Source organism: Lathyrus oleraceus, chromosome 2, assembly GCF_024323335.1.
Source record: "Lathyrus oleraceus cultivar Zhongwan6 chromosome 2, CAAS_Psat_ZW6_1.0, whole genome shotgun sequence".
Taxonomy (NCBI): Eukaryota; Viridiplantae; Streptophyta; class Magnoliopsida; order Fabales; family Fabaceae; genus Lathyrus; species Lathyrus oleraceus.
Window position 1 is genome coordinate 44,058,525 of NC_066580.1, and position 13,861 is coordinate 44,072,385.

General features: G+C 33.1%; 1 protein-coding gene and 1 pseudogene across 1 annotated transcript; one reads left to right on the forward strand and one right to left on the reverse strand.

Annotated features, from left to right (window-relative positions):
- The first annotated feature begins 986 nt into the window (after positions 1-986).
- LOC127118000 (uncharacterized) lies at positions 987-3,390 on the forward strand (annotated as a pseudogene).
- An 805-nt stretch (positions 3,391-4,195) lies between these two features.
- On the reverse strand, positions 4,196-6,435 carry LOC127118001 (small ubiquitin-related modifier 2). Its single transcript, XM_051048132.1, has 3 exons — positions 6,241-6,435; positions 4,664-4,813; positions 4,196-4,557 (listed from the first exon to the last, which is right to left on the reverse strand). The coding sequence occupies exons 1-3, from the start codon at positions 6,325-6,327 to the stop codon at positions 4,489-4,491; spliced, it is 306 nt and encodes a 101-aa protein (XP_050904089.1). The 5' UTR covers positions 6,328-6,435; the 3' UTR covers positions 4,196-4,488.
- Between the last annotated feature and the right edge of the window lie 7,426 nt (positions 6,436-13,861).

The window sequence follows — 13,861 nt, forward strand, 5'->3', positions numbered from 1 at the left end:
TATAAGCTTATTTAGTTAAATAGGCTAAGCCGCATATCATACAATAAGTTTTATAAATGAAGGCCGCAGGCCATATAAAGAGTCTTATAAGTCTAAACAGCATGTCATAGAAAAAAAACTTTATAAACCTATCAAACTGGTCTATTATTAAATACGATTGGATTTATTGTTTTTTTATATTGTATTTTATAAGTAGAATTTAATTATATGGAAGAACTTATGAAAATAAATTGAAAGAAATTATATGAATAATATTATAAGATATATTCATATGATAAGCTCAAATAAGTCAATGAAAACAAGCATTTTAAACTCATTATACTTTTAATTCTATAATATATTTAAACATTAGTTAAATTGCTTATTTACATATGTTCAAATGATATATCAATCAACCATTAGTTAAATTACTTATTTACATGTATTTAAATGATATACCAATCAACCATCCGAAAAAGGCAGATTCAGTCCAAAAAATAAACCTTTGATAGACTTTAGGTCATGGTAGTCAAAATCGCGATCCTACTCGTAGGATCGTACGATTTTACGATCTTACTACTATCCACCGTGCCAGAGGATGATCAGAATCGTTTTTTGGTAGGCACAGGCAGAATCGTCGTGATAACACGTGAAAACGGTAGAATCGTCGTTTCTGTTGAAAAATTCCGTTTTTGTTTAAAGCCCCCTTTAAAAAATTATTTTATAAATCTGAAACGATTCATTTCAGTTTAATAACTAGGATAAATGATAATAATTAAGAGTAATTAATATTCAGCCACCAAATAATTATGAATTTATTCAACTTCCCAAAATATATTATGATTAGAGTAACTTCCCAAAATATATTTATTCATTCCAATTTATTCACATTAAACTATTTCACCTCTCTCCCATTAAATAAAGTCGTCGTCTCACTCTATCTATCTTCTCTTTCACGGTTAAAATAACCTTTCATTCTCTATTAAAAAAAATTCAACCTTTCTTCCATGGCTTCAAGTTCTGCTGTTGAAACTTTAGTTGTCGGCGCTTTCACTGCTCCCCCTGCAATTGCACCACCACCACGCCAGAAAACACTACCAAAAAATGCTCCTGGTAACCGAACTGATATGGCATGGAAACATGGCATTGCTGATCCGGATAATCCAAGAAAAATCCAATGCAAGTATTGTCAAAAAAAAGGTAATTGAAGGAGTCTACAGGCTAAAGCATCACTTGGCTGGAACTCAAAAAGATGTTGAAGCATGTAAGGTTGTCCCAGATGAAATCAAGAGAGAAATACTGCAGGTTTGTTCAAGATTGCAAGAAAAATTGATTAAAAAAACAGAGGCAATGGTGGAGGAAGAGATGTCAGAGACGTGCTCAAAAAGAATGAGCAGTAACAACTCTGGAAACATATATTAAGAAAAGGTGTTTCAGCTCACAACCTAGCATTAATGCAGTTCTAAAGAAGGGTTTAACAGATGATGCATGTCAAGCAATTGCAAGGATTTTTTACAATAATGTCATACCATTCAATGTAGCAAGGAGTGAGGAGTTCACTATCATGTGTGATATGATTTCAAGACATGGTAATGGATTCAAACCACCATCTTATCATGACTTGAGAATTAAGTTGTTAAATCAAGAAATTAAGTTGACACATGAAGCTTTGGAAGAACATAGAAAGGAATGGAGGAATATTTGATGCACCATAATGACCGATGGATGGACTGGTCGGAAGAGGAGGACAATTTTGAATTTTTTGGTTAATAGTCCAAAGGGTACTGTATTTTTGAAGTTTGTTGATGCATCTAACTTATGCAAAACAACCGACAAAATCTTTGAAATGATTGATGTTGTTGTTGAAGAGGTTGGAGAAGATAATGTTGTTCAGGTCGTGACAGATAATGCGGCAAACTACAAGGCTGCCGGTGAGATACTGATGCGAAAGAGGAACAAATTATATTGGACATCTTGTGCCGCATACTGTCTTGATTTGATGCTTGAAGATTTGGAGAAGAAGATATCGGTTCATGAAGAGACAATTCCAAAGGGTAAAAAAATTACAACTTTTATTTATTCAAGAACTTCTCTCATTTTTATTTTACATCATCACACAAAAAACAAAGATTTGGTGAGGTCAGACGCTACTCGATTTGCCACGTCTTACCTTACTTTAGGGTGCTTGTATGAGAACAAGGAAGCTTTGATAAGAATGTTCACTTCCAAAGAATGGAAGTTGAGCAAATGTGCAAAGTTAAGAGATGGAAAAGTCACTGAAGATGTGGTTTTGGACAAAAGTTTTTGGAAGAATATTGTTGTTTGTTTGAGGGGTGCTACACCTCTCATTAAAGTGCTTCTTTTAGTTGATTCAGATCAAAAACCAGCCATGGGATTAATCTATGAGGCAATGGACCAAGCAAAGGAGGAAATTTAAAAGAATTTTAATGGTGTAAAAAAAAGGTATCTTTGTTTTATTTAACTTTATTCACATATTTGTGTCTGTACTTGATATCAAATGTTAAAAATAACTCAAATTATTATAATTTGTAATTACAAGTCTATTTGGAATATCATTGATGATAGATGAGACAAAATGCTACATAGACCACTACATGTTGCAGCCTATTATCTCAATCCACAGATGCATTACGACTCTAGATTCAAAGCTGATATTGAGGTTAGAAAAGGTTTAATGGACTGCTTAACTAAAATGGTGGATGATCCTGAAGAACAGGCTAAGATTGAAGTCCAAATGCATGACTTTAAGAAACAATTAGGGTATTTTGGCACAGAATTGGCCAAACGAACACTTGAAAAATCTACTCCGGCAGATTGGTGGGATTCAATTGGGTTTGAGTGTCCAGAACTGCAAAGATTTGCTATCCGCATACTCAGCTTGACATGCAGTTCATCGGGTTATGAGCGAAACTGGAGTGCTTTTGAGATGGTAAGACTTTAAGAATTTATAATTAATTGTATAAGATTTTCATCTTGCTTATGTTAATTTTTTTTTCATTTATTGTAATTAAGGTCCATACAAAAAGAAGGAACCGCTTGAAACAAAAAATGATGAATGATGTTGTATTTGTCATGGCTAATTCAAGATTGTCCAAAAAAAAGAAAGGGAGAAGAACATTTGAGATAGAGTTTGATGACCTTGGATCTGATGATGATTGGCTTATGGACGAAGACGACGACATTGAAATTTCGGATGAAGACTTTATTCAAATAAATCAAGAACAAATTCAAAAGGATGATATTTTTGTTCATGATTTGGAAGATGAACATGATGGAGGGATAGATGAAAATGAATTTGATGATGACTTTGAAGATGAAGGAGATAATGAAGACAACGATGATCCACTGAATGATTATGACCAACTCCAACATGACTTGTTTGGAAATTGAGTGAATTTTCATTAAGTTTTTCTTTTAGGTTTTCAATTATTATTTACTACTGTTTTGAATGTTGTGGTGTTTTGGAATTGTCTTGAATTAGTTTTAATGAATATTATCCTATGAAATTTCAGTTTTTAAAAGTAATTTTAGTGTTATTTGATTTTTATTTTTATATTATGTAGTATCATATTCATATTATTAATCTATGTGCAAAATATATGTGAATTTTTAAATTTGGTAAGATCTTACGATCCGTGTTATCCCAACCCGATCTTGCATAGGATCTCGAGTTTGACTACCTTGCTTCAGGTCATGCTTAAACTTTGAATCTTTTAACAAATCAGACCCATGCTTGGCTAAAAACTCGGTCATGCCTATTCTCACCCCCTGCATGCTCCCATTGGTAATTGTTATTCTCAAGTATGTTCATACACAAAAAAAGCTCCCATTGGTAATTGTTATTGTCAGGTATGTTCATACACAAAAAAAGTTACTTACATTTCTATGGTGTTAAACGGCACAGAACTACTGATAAAAGTTGTGATTATTTGTAAGACAAAGGGATCTGTAAGGCTCTTTTGCCTTAGGATTGGAAGAAAAAAAAGATGACCCGTCATTATTTGCTAAATCTCAACTTAGATCTCACGACATTCATAAGTACTCAGTTTTATGAAATGAAAAAGGCATCCGTATAATTCAAAATACCCAACATAAAACCGCCATACTTCATGAAAAAATCTGAAGTTTCAATTTATCAGCTCGGTTTAGGGTTTAGACTTCAGAAAAAAAATTCTACAACAATTCTCATGAGTCATGACAAAATAAGCACATATCATTTACTAAACAATTCCCATGTTAGCATAAAAGAAAAAGCTCTACCAAGAAGACATTCTACAGCAGGCTCAAAAAGGTCAAATAGAAAACACCAAATTTCATAGTGACATTTACCGACAAAACTCCCCAAGAGCATGTCAGATTTTTTCAAATAAGGTCTAAATTAAAGATGTCTTATCACAATTCTCATATTGCAAATCAATAGGTTGCATACACCCAAATAACTATTCTCTAATTATGTATTTAAGTTTTCACAAGAACCAGCAGAATAACTTAAACTGATAGGGCTCCACCAGTTTGGTGCAACATTGCATCAATCTCATCGCCATCCTCCATTTCAAGCTGAAGAGTCATGAATAGAAAGTTATAAGTGTTATAATGCATGATTTGCTACATATATTTCGAGAGTCAAAAAGAAAAAAGTCAAGGAGAGGGACAAAGTACAAACCTCATCAGGAGTCTGTTCTGCCCTGAGTCGGCGTCCATCGAATAAAAAGGCAATTGAATTGAGGTCCACAGATTGACGGTCGCAGTATGCATTCATCAGCTTCTTCAGTTGAGTGTTCCTCTTTATCCTAAAGAATACTTCATTGCCATCCTACAATCATATAAAAAATGCTTAGACCATGGACTCGTGTGATGTAAGCAAACATATAGTTCATAACAATATTCAACCTGAAATAAATCCTATGACCTGGTCCATAATACATTCAAAAACATCATATCTAGCAAATGACTTAGTGTTGTCAAATGAAGACAATATTAAAAGGTTGAAATGTTCTTTTGGAACATTAAGCATACATGTAAACGTTACATGTAACAAAAACTTGCAAATGCAAAACATTACAATTTCAACTACAAAATGTTTGCAATTATAAAAATTTGTTTGAATCAAGAATCATCAAACAAATGCACAGAAATAAATTTGAAAATATAAAACATTAGAATTACAACTACAATAAATGAGTCTCCACAAAAAGATGCATATCAATAGAACAGAAATAATGCAATTACCACAATAATTATAAGTACAGGCTAACAAAAAAGTAATATCAATGTTTGCATTTAAACAAAAAATAGCCCACGCATAATAAATTTCTGAACTGATATTCTGAAACACATGAATCATGGTCACCTAGTTCACATTTCTCCAAGTATATGCCATGGGTACACTACTTGTGAAAATTTCATTACGTGATGGGTATACATAGTTGGCTTGCAATAGTACCTTACTAATATAAAATATTAGTAACAGATTATAATTATAAATTGCAGTAAACCGATATAATGCTAAATTTATATTAAAACCATAAATTTACAAATAAACACTGTCAACTTAGTACATATGTAAGATATACATAGCAGCATGCCAGTGTTACATGGATTTTATATGTACTCATAAAACAGCAACAAATGGGTCAACAAGTCATCAGATCATCAATAGAAAATGAATCAAAAAGGATTCAAAGTTAATTGCCGCCAACAACAGAGGCGGTAGAAAACATATTTTCTACCATTCTGAGATCAGAAGAATCACTAATTCTGATAGTGCGCCTCAGCCACTTCCTAAAACCAACACACCACACCCACATACAATAATATAATAATATCCAAACCGCACAAGAACAACCCAACCACTAACATTACCGGTTTAAATTAATTATTTTTTGGTATGCATAATTGAATATTAGTATGCATCTTCAAGTAAATTAACTGTTAAAAAACTTAACTGTTTCTGGAACACTTAATCCAACGCTCTTTAAACATTCATATAAGCAACCATCTTTGGACTAAAACTAACACAAAAATACTACACATAACGAACACATAAAAATAATAAATTATATTCTGTAACAGAAAAATGAGATTATTGAAAAGCACCACGAAAGGAACGAAAAAATCACTACCAGTCGCAGATAGAGTATAAAAGTAACGAACACCAAAAGGAAAAAACACACATCGATGGGAAAATTCAACAAATAAAATCACTATTACTATTATCAAAAAAAAAAAGAAAAAACGAACCTGGCCTTTAACCTTCAAATTGATATGAGCGATATCGTTAGGTTTCTTGTCTTCTTCAGCGTTGGGAGTGGGTGCAGCACCAGACATCGTTCTTGTTCGTTCGTCTTCTGCGTTTCTCTCGCTCTAAAAAGTTAGGGTTCTGTTTCGATTTCGAATCTGATTTTGAATTTGTGTCAGCTTTTTGGTTGTTTTATTACGCTATCTTAATGGGCTAAAGTGGGCCAGTTTATAACTGTTCGATCCAACTCATATTGGTGAGAAGGCTATTTGTATCATAAGTAGCACTTATACACCCTCTAACTTTATTTTTAAAATAATTAATTAATTAATAAAAATAAAGAAGAAAAAAAATTGATTCTCTTTAATACTAACAATGCTTCTTTCTATCAAAAAATGTATATATTTCTCATACATCTTTATTACTAATATATTTTTCTTTTTTTTCAATATGAGTCAACATTTTATCAATTGAATCAACCTTGTAGACTTTTTATCAATAAATTTAATTTTTATTTATAAAAATATTATTTATTAATCTTCATCATCTTCAAAACTAAAAACCCAACAAATGTTGGGAGCTGTTGGCACTAAACAGAATTATGTGAAAAAATATTTCAATGTAAAAGAAAAAATTTTATGTGACATAATCTAGTAAAATATCTTTAATATAGAAAAATAGGACTACAAACTCATAGAAGAGGATATCTCTCAATCTTATCTGATTTATGGTATATGTAATTATCTCTTTTAACTCTCAAGAAACTATGATGGAAACAAGAAGTTATTTCTCACAAAAAGGTTAGAACTCTATTTCACATGATCACTCTTAGATTCCTTCTCTTTGTATGGGATATGAAAGTCTTCATAAAGCCTCCAAATGGAGATGAATGTGACACAGAAACATCAAGATGGATAGTTGATAATCAATGCTTAGATTTACAAGACTCTTTGTAAATCTCATGTTCACAATATGTTTGGAATGTAAATGAAATATGGGAATTTTTTTCCTACATGAATGGTGTTTAATTTATCATAGTTCACCACATATCCATCTTTTACATGTCTTATCGCACATAAGATAACATTTATTCACAATATTCCTAATATTCCTTTGCAAACTTCTAGTAGTGCAATATATTTATGAAGTTTTGATTGTCAAGAAATAATTTCCCATGAAAAAGTAAATTGATATCCCAAAGCTGGAGAGTAAGGTAGCTTATGCATTTCTTATATGTCTCAGTAATTGTTTGGACATTGTATCTTGCTAAGTTTTAACGGAACATGCATGGGTTTGACATTACGCATGTTTAACTTCTCAAAGATTTTTTTTTACATAGTCTCTTGTGACATCCATAACATTTTTTTAGAACAATATGTAATTATATTAGTCCCAAGAATTTTATTCATGGCACTCGTAGCTTTCATAACTGAAGATTTATTTTAAAAAAATTGATTTCATATATCATTTTCTTGTTTTTCTTCTTCTCAACAATAAGTATATCATTGACATACAAAAAAGGTATGATGGACAAAAGTTTCATCTTTATGTACTTATGTTAGATTATGAAGAGATCAAACTTTTTATACCATTATGTTCGAGTTTATTTCAGCCCATATAAATTTTTTTTCAAATGAAACGCATGGTATTCTTTTTTTTTTTAACAATACTTTCTAATTGTTCAATAAAAAATTATTTATCTTGGTCTCCATATAAGAACAATGTTTTAACATAAAGTTTCTCTATTTCTAAGTCTACTTTTTCAGTAAGACCAAGGATTACTCTAATAGATGCCATATTTACCACCGCTGTGAAGATTTATTCCAAATCTATGTATTTCTTTTTATGACATCCCTTCACGATAATCTTTTCTTTATACATGGGTTTCGGGTTGTTCTCCTCCAGCGAGAGTTTGAACACCTATTTATTTTTCAATGCCTTTCTTCCTTTTGGTAATGTCACCACATCATATGTTTGGTTCTCCTTTGGATATTACATTTCTTCTTTCATGGCTTATGTTTATTTCACATTATTTTTCATCTTAATGGCTTATGTGATGCGTTAGGTTCCTTTTCTCTAGTGATATTGACATATTCATATAAAAAAAATACATTTTGTATAGATCTTGATCATCTACCTTTTTTTCGCATTGCCTCATGTTGTTCTATATGTTCAGGTTGCTCCAACTTATGGGGTCATGTTGTGCGATCATTATTGTTATTCCTTTTAGGAATCCCCTCCCTTGATTTTTATATTATCATGGTCTATGGTTCCTGAGATTGAATGTCATGGATCATTTGATTTTCATAGAATATCATATATGTTCTTCTAATGATCTTCTTCTTTGCAGAATTCCATAGTCGAAACCCAAGTTTATCTTTGTGTGAATCAAGGTAGATGCACTTTTTTTACTTAGCATCATGCTTTGCTCTTTTATCTTTTGGAACATGGAAAAAGGCTTTGCACCCAAAGACTCTTAACTGATAATAAGATGTTTTCTTTCCTCGTGGCAATACTTCTAGTATTCCTCCATCTAAAGGTGTTGAATGGGACTAATTGATTAAATCAACTATAGTTCTTACCGCCTCACCCCAAAATTACTTAGGGAGTTTAGGATGAGAAGTCATATGTCTAACTTTCTCTACAATTTTTATGTTCATCCTTTAGGCTAAACCATCCATCTAAGGAATCTCAGGTAGTACTTTTTCATGTAGAATTTCATGGGTTTTGCAATAATCCTTAAATGAACCGATGTACTCTCCATCATTGTCAATTCTTAAACATTTTAGCTTTCTTCCAAATGCTTGTTCAACAAAAACACAAAACTCTTTGAAAACTTTAAGAACTTGATTTTCCATTTCCAATGGATATACCCATATCTTCATTTAGTTATCTTCAGTGAAGGTAAAAAAACAATTTAGCACCCTGTAGCGATGTATTCGTCACTTTATGATTTATTGATTAAATCAAAAGCAAAGCATACAAAGAATCGAGTCGCCACCGCACTTTTATTTATCCAAAGGAATGGCTAAAAAGCGAACAAAAGCCTAAGAAGTTTTACACATAGAAAACTAATGAAAAGATCAGAGATCTAGGTAAGGGGTTAATTACGCAATGGGAAGGTGTTAGGCATCCAAAACGTCCTAGGTACTCCTAAGGAGCCTTTTTCACAACTTGTTGTATGAAATGTTATTTGTTTACGAAATATTTATTGTGCAAACATGGATTGAAGGGATGAGAAAAGAATATACAAGTTATTATTTTTGTGTTTGAACGGATGAACCCGTTGCCTACGTACCTTTCCATGGAAGGTAAGGATCAAAACGCCGTAGTTCGGCTAAAAGATTTCCAAAATATGAGTGGATTCATTTTAAAACAAAAGCCCTAAGGTCTTTCGTTATCCACGGGAGAAAACTCAACCTTATACAAACAACAAGTCCACCATGTGAGAAAAGCTTCAACTTGCTAGTGAGGGGTTAACCCTATAATAAGCAAGGAAGTCTTACAATTCAATCACTAAGGACAAAAGGTGAGATTAACATCAACCAACTAGGATAAATCAAACCTATGGCTAATGCATGAAAACTTATCAAGAAAGTGGACTAAGCCACAAAACAATTGAATGAGTGAAATTAACCAATCAGGATTTATTCACAAAAGATGGTCAAAGTGTGATTAGAATTCAATTCAAAAGAAGTATCATGAAAATGAAGTTTGAAAAATCAAAGGCTTAAGGCCTAGGTTTCTAATTTGAAAACAAATGAAAATGTTTGCACAATAGTTTTCAGGTTTTGGGTTAACATGCAAATGGAGGTTTAAAGAAACAAAAGATGGGAGAGTAGGGAAGTAAAACTTCTTAGATGTTCACCTCTTGAGATCATATGTAGATGATTCAAGTGATTCCTTTGGAAAAGGCAACAAGCAAATAACAGATGAACAAAGCAAATGGATACCGGATGCCAATCAATGGACTTATTCCAATCTCACAAAACAAAATGAAACATGGATACCAGATGCCAATCAATGGACTTATACTAGTCTCCTAAAACAAAAATGGATACCGGACGCCAATCAATGGACTTATTCCAATCTCCTAAAACAAAATGAAACAATGATACCAGATGCCAATCAATGGACTTATACTAGTCTCACAAAACAAAATAACAATGATACCAGATGCCAATCAATGGACTTATACTAGTCTCACAAAGCAAAGAAATAAGGATACCAGATGCCAATCAATGGACTTATACTAGTCTCCTACCATATCATGGGAAACAACTGCCAATCAATGGACTTATGCTTGCCTCCTCCATGGACAAAACCAAATGCTACAAAGCAAAGTTCATGAAATGATATACAAGTGATGATGATAAATGCATAGAGGCACACTCAAGCAAATATGCATAGATGAATCAAGTAAGCAAACAAACAAGTCAATTAGCACACACTATATACAATCAATTAGGCTCAAGCAAGGTTAGGCTTTACAGCCAACTGGAATGGGGTATTTTGAGCTCTTAACCCTAACATTGAGAGTTAGGGTGAAGCAGATGAAAAGGAGATGAGGGGTGTGCCTCATAGCTCTTATCCCTGGTCAGGGAGAGCTTTACGATGGAAAGTGTGGGAGTTCAGAAAGTTGGAACTCTTCTCCACAAATGGACTCTATAAGATCTTGGGTTATTATTCACCATGCATCAACACATGGTGTGAGCAAGGTGAATGACACACTGAGAAGCAGGAGATGGATTACACATCTCTTTTATCTGCCAATTGCCTCATAAGAGGACTTTTCCTGCTTGGCACAAAATTTAAACAATCACAAGCATTGCCTCTTAAGGAGGACTTCAGACAGGTGCCTACCAATAACAGTAGGTCTTCCAGACTACATGAAGATTAGAGATTATACCTAAGTGGTTAAGCAACCAAGCAAAAGCAAAGTTCAAATGAACTTAAAGCAACTTAGGTACCTGTGGAAACAACTGAGCAAATCAGTATAAAACTCAGACAATCAGACAACAGTCAATAAGCAACAGACAATCTCAATGTACAAAAGGTGTAAGCCAAAGGCAAACACAAATGAGTTAGCATCAACCTACAAAACACATAAGTGTTAGTAATCAAAAGCAAACATCAATACTCAAATGATGGAGCATCATCAACTATGGAACTTGGATGTTCAACCTGAAATCAAAGCTCAAATGTAAGCCACAAACCACTAGGTCAAAGCCTAGGGTCAAAGATGGAGAAAAAATTTAAAACAGGAGCTGAAATTTAACATGAATCAACTTCAAACACATCTTGACACATTCCAAAAGGTCTCACATCAATATCATTTACCAAATGCATTTCATGATCAAGTGAAGTTCAAGGCAATTTTAAAGCTCATATGTGATTAACATGAATGAAAAATTCAAATCAAATCAGAAATAATTCAAATAATTCTGAGAAAATTCATGATCAATCAAGACATTCATAATATGCATCACAAAAAAAATAAGAAGCATTGGACATCATTTGGCATGGCAAACTCATCATACAAGTTGAACACCAAAAGGTGTGACACAAATTGTCACACCAAGTTAGCACAATCATAAAACAGAAATGGATCACAGGAAAAATACCAAATCAACACCAAAATGTCAAGCAATGAGTCAAGACATAGCATGCAAAATTTCACATTCATTGGATAAGAAACAAGCATTTCATGGTAGGATAAGCAAGGCAAGGTCAAAATGAGACATATGATCAATCATCCTAGCACAAAATAATATCCAGCCAAGCACAACTTGTAAAATCATGATCATCAGAAAATAGACAAACAGAGGAACAAGATGCAAAAAATTGGGATTAAATTGATGCATTTTCCTATTTTTTTATGATTTTTCTAAGTTGAAGAAAATATTGAAATTCAAAAATGGACATAGCATAAAAATGAGAGGGAAATTGAATAAAATGTGAAGCATTTGAATATTTTGCATTGGCCAGGAATCGAAATCGGACAACATTCAAAAGTAGCGCGCGCTCAAAACGACATCGTATTCATCTAAACCCTAGCACGCCAAAAGTTCGTAGCTAAATTTGAAATTTCGTAGCAAATTTGAAGCGAAACCGTGGCTGGTTCTGGAAATGAAGAACATCAAGGTTGAAGATGAAGATCATCATGATCTTCATCTGGATTTTCCAGAAAACTCAAAACATGTCCAAAAATCATAATTAAGCACAACGTTCAAATCATCATGCAATGTACAATCAAGATCCATAATCATTTTCTCACGAATCATCATAACAAAGCCAAATCGAAGAAAAACTTAAATGAACATCAAAACTTTAAACATGCATAACTAGCTCAAAACAACACCAAATCACACGATTCAAAGCTCAGCATAACCAGCACACTTAGATCTACAATAACATAGCGATGGATTTCAAAAATAAGAGATTCGAATTGTGACCTCTTGAAGTGCAGAAGCTGGAATTCGTGCTATCCAATACTTGAAATGATCAAAAGCTTCCCTGTGATGCTTGTATAGATGATTGGAGGAGAAATTGAAGCTCAAACACACTTGAATTCAGTAGAATTTGAAATCACCATGGATGCTTCAAGCTACGAGTATGCTTCAATATGGCACGGTTTCTCTCTATTCCACGTCCAATCTTGCTCAACAATACCTCAGGATCAAGAATCAACCAATAGAATATGCTCTTGTGTGAAGATTTGCAAGAAAAATTTGAGAGAAAAGTTTGAAGAATTTTGGATCTAGATCTGAAAAATGAATGTTCATCCCTGAAAACAGTTATGCTTATGCTTAAATACCTCATGCTAATCATTCTGTAATCAAGCTTAAACCAAATGCTAATGAGATTAATCAAGTTTTGGAGTGTATGCACAAATTGGGTTTTCACCCCCATGCATGAAGTAGCACGTGAACAGTGCTCAAATCTGATCCCAATCCACTCAAATAAGGCCCATGCAAGCTTTTGAGATGGTTTTGTATGCATTCAATCATTAAAAATGGTTTTATGAAATTTCTCTTCAAAAACTTCATGAATGAGCACATGATAATGCAAATAGAATTCAAGCCATGTAATGAATGTTTTGGAAACTACAAGTCATGAGGAGAAAATTGCAAAAAGAACCACCCATTTTGGAGCTTTGGTTGAAAAGTTATGTCCATTTGAAGTTCCATGCATACTTTGCCATGTTTTGATCATATCTCCTTAACCACACATTAGAAATTCATGATCTTGGAAATTTTGGAAATGGGAGAGAAAGATCTACAACTTTCATGTTCAACAAAATTTCATTTGAAGCTTTCTTGATGATGTAAGATTGAGTTGAAGTTGGTCCAAAATCTTTCCATTTTTGGAAAGTTCAAATTATAGGTCACTTGCTATTTTTGGAAAGTTTTGACTGGACCTCAAATCCTTCAATGTGAGTGTTTGAAATGTCAAATGAGACTTGTTTGAACATGAATGAAGTATTCCTAATCACTTCCCACCTCCAAATCTACAGTTGACTTTGCAGTTGACTTTCTAGGTCTTCAGTTGACTGGGAAATGTTCTGATGAAATTCAAGCCTCTACCACTTGGGATTTTGCTTCAAAATGACATCATAGGTCA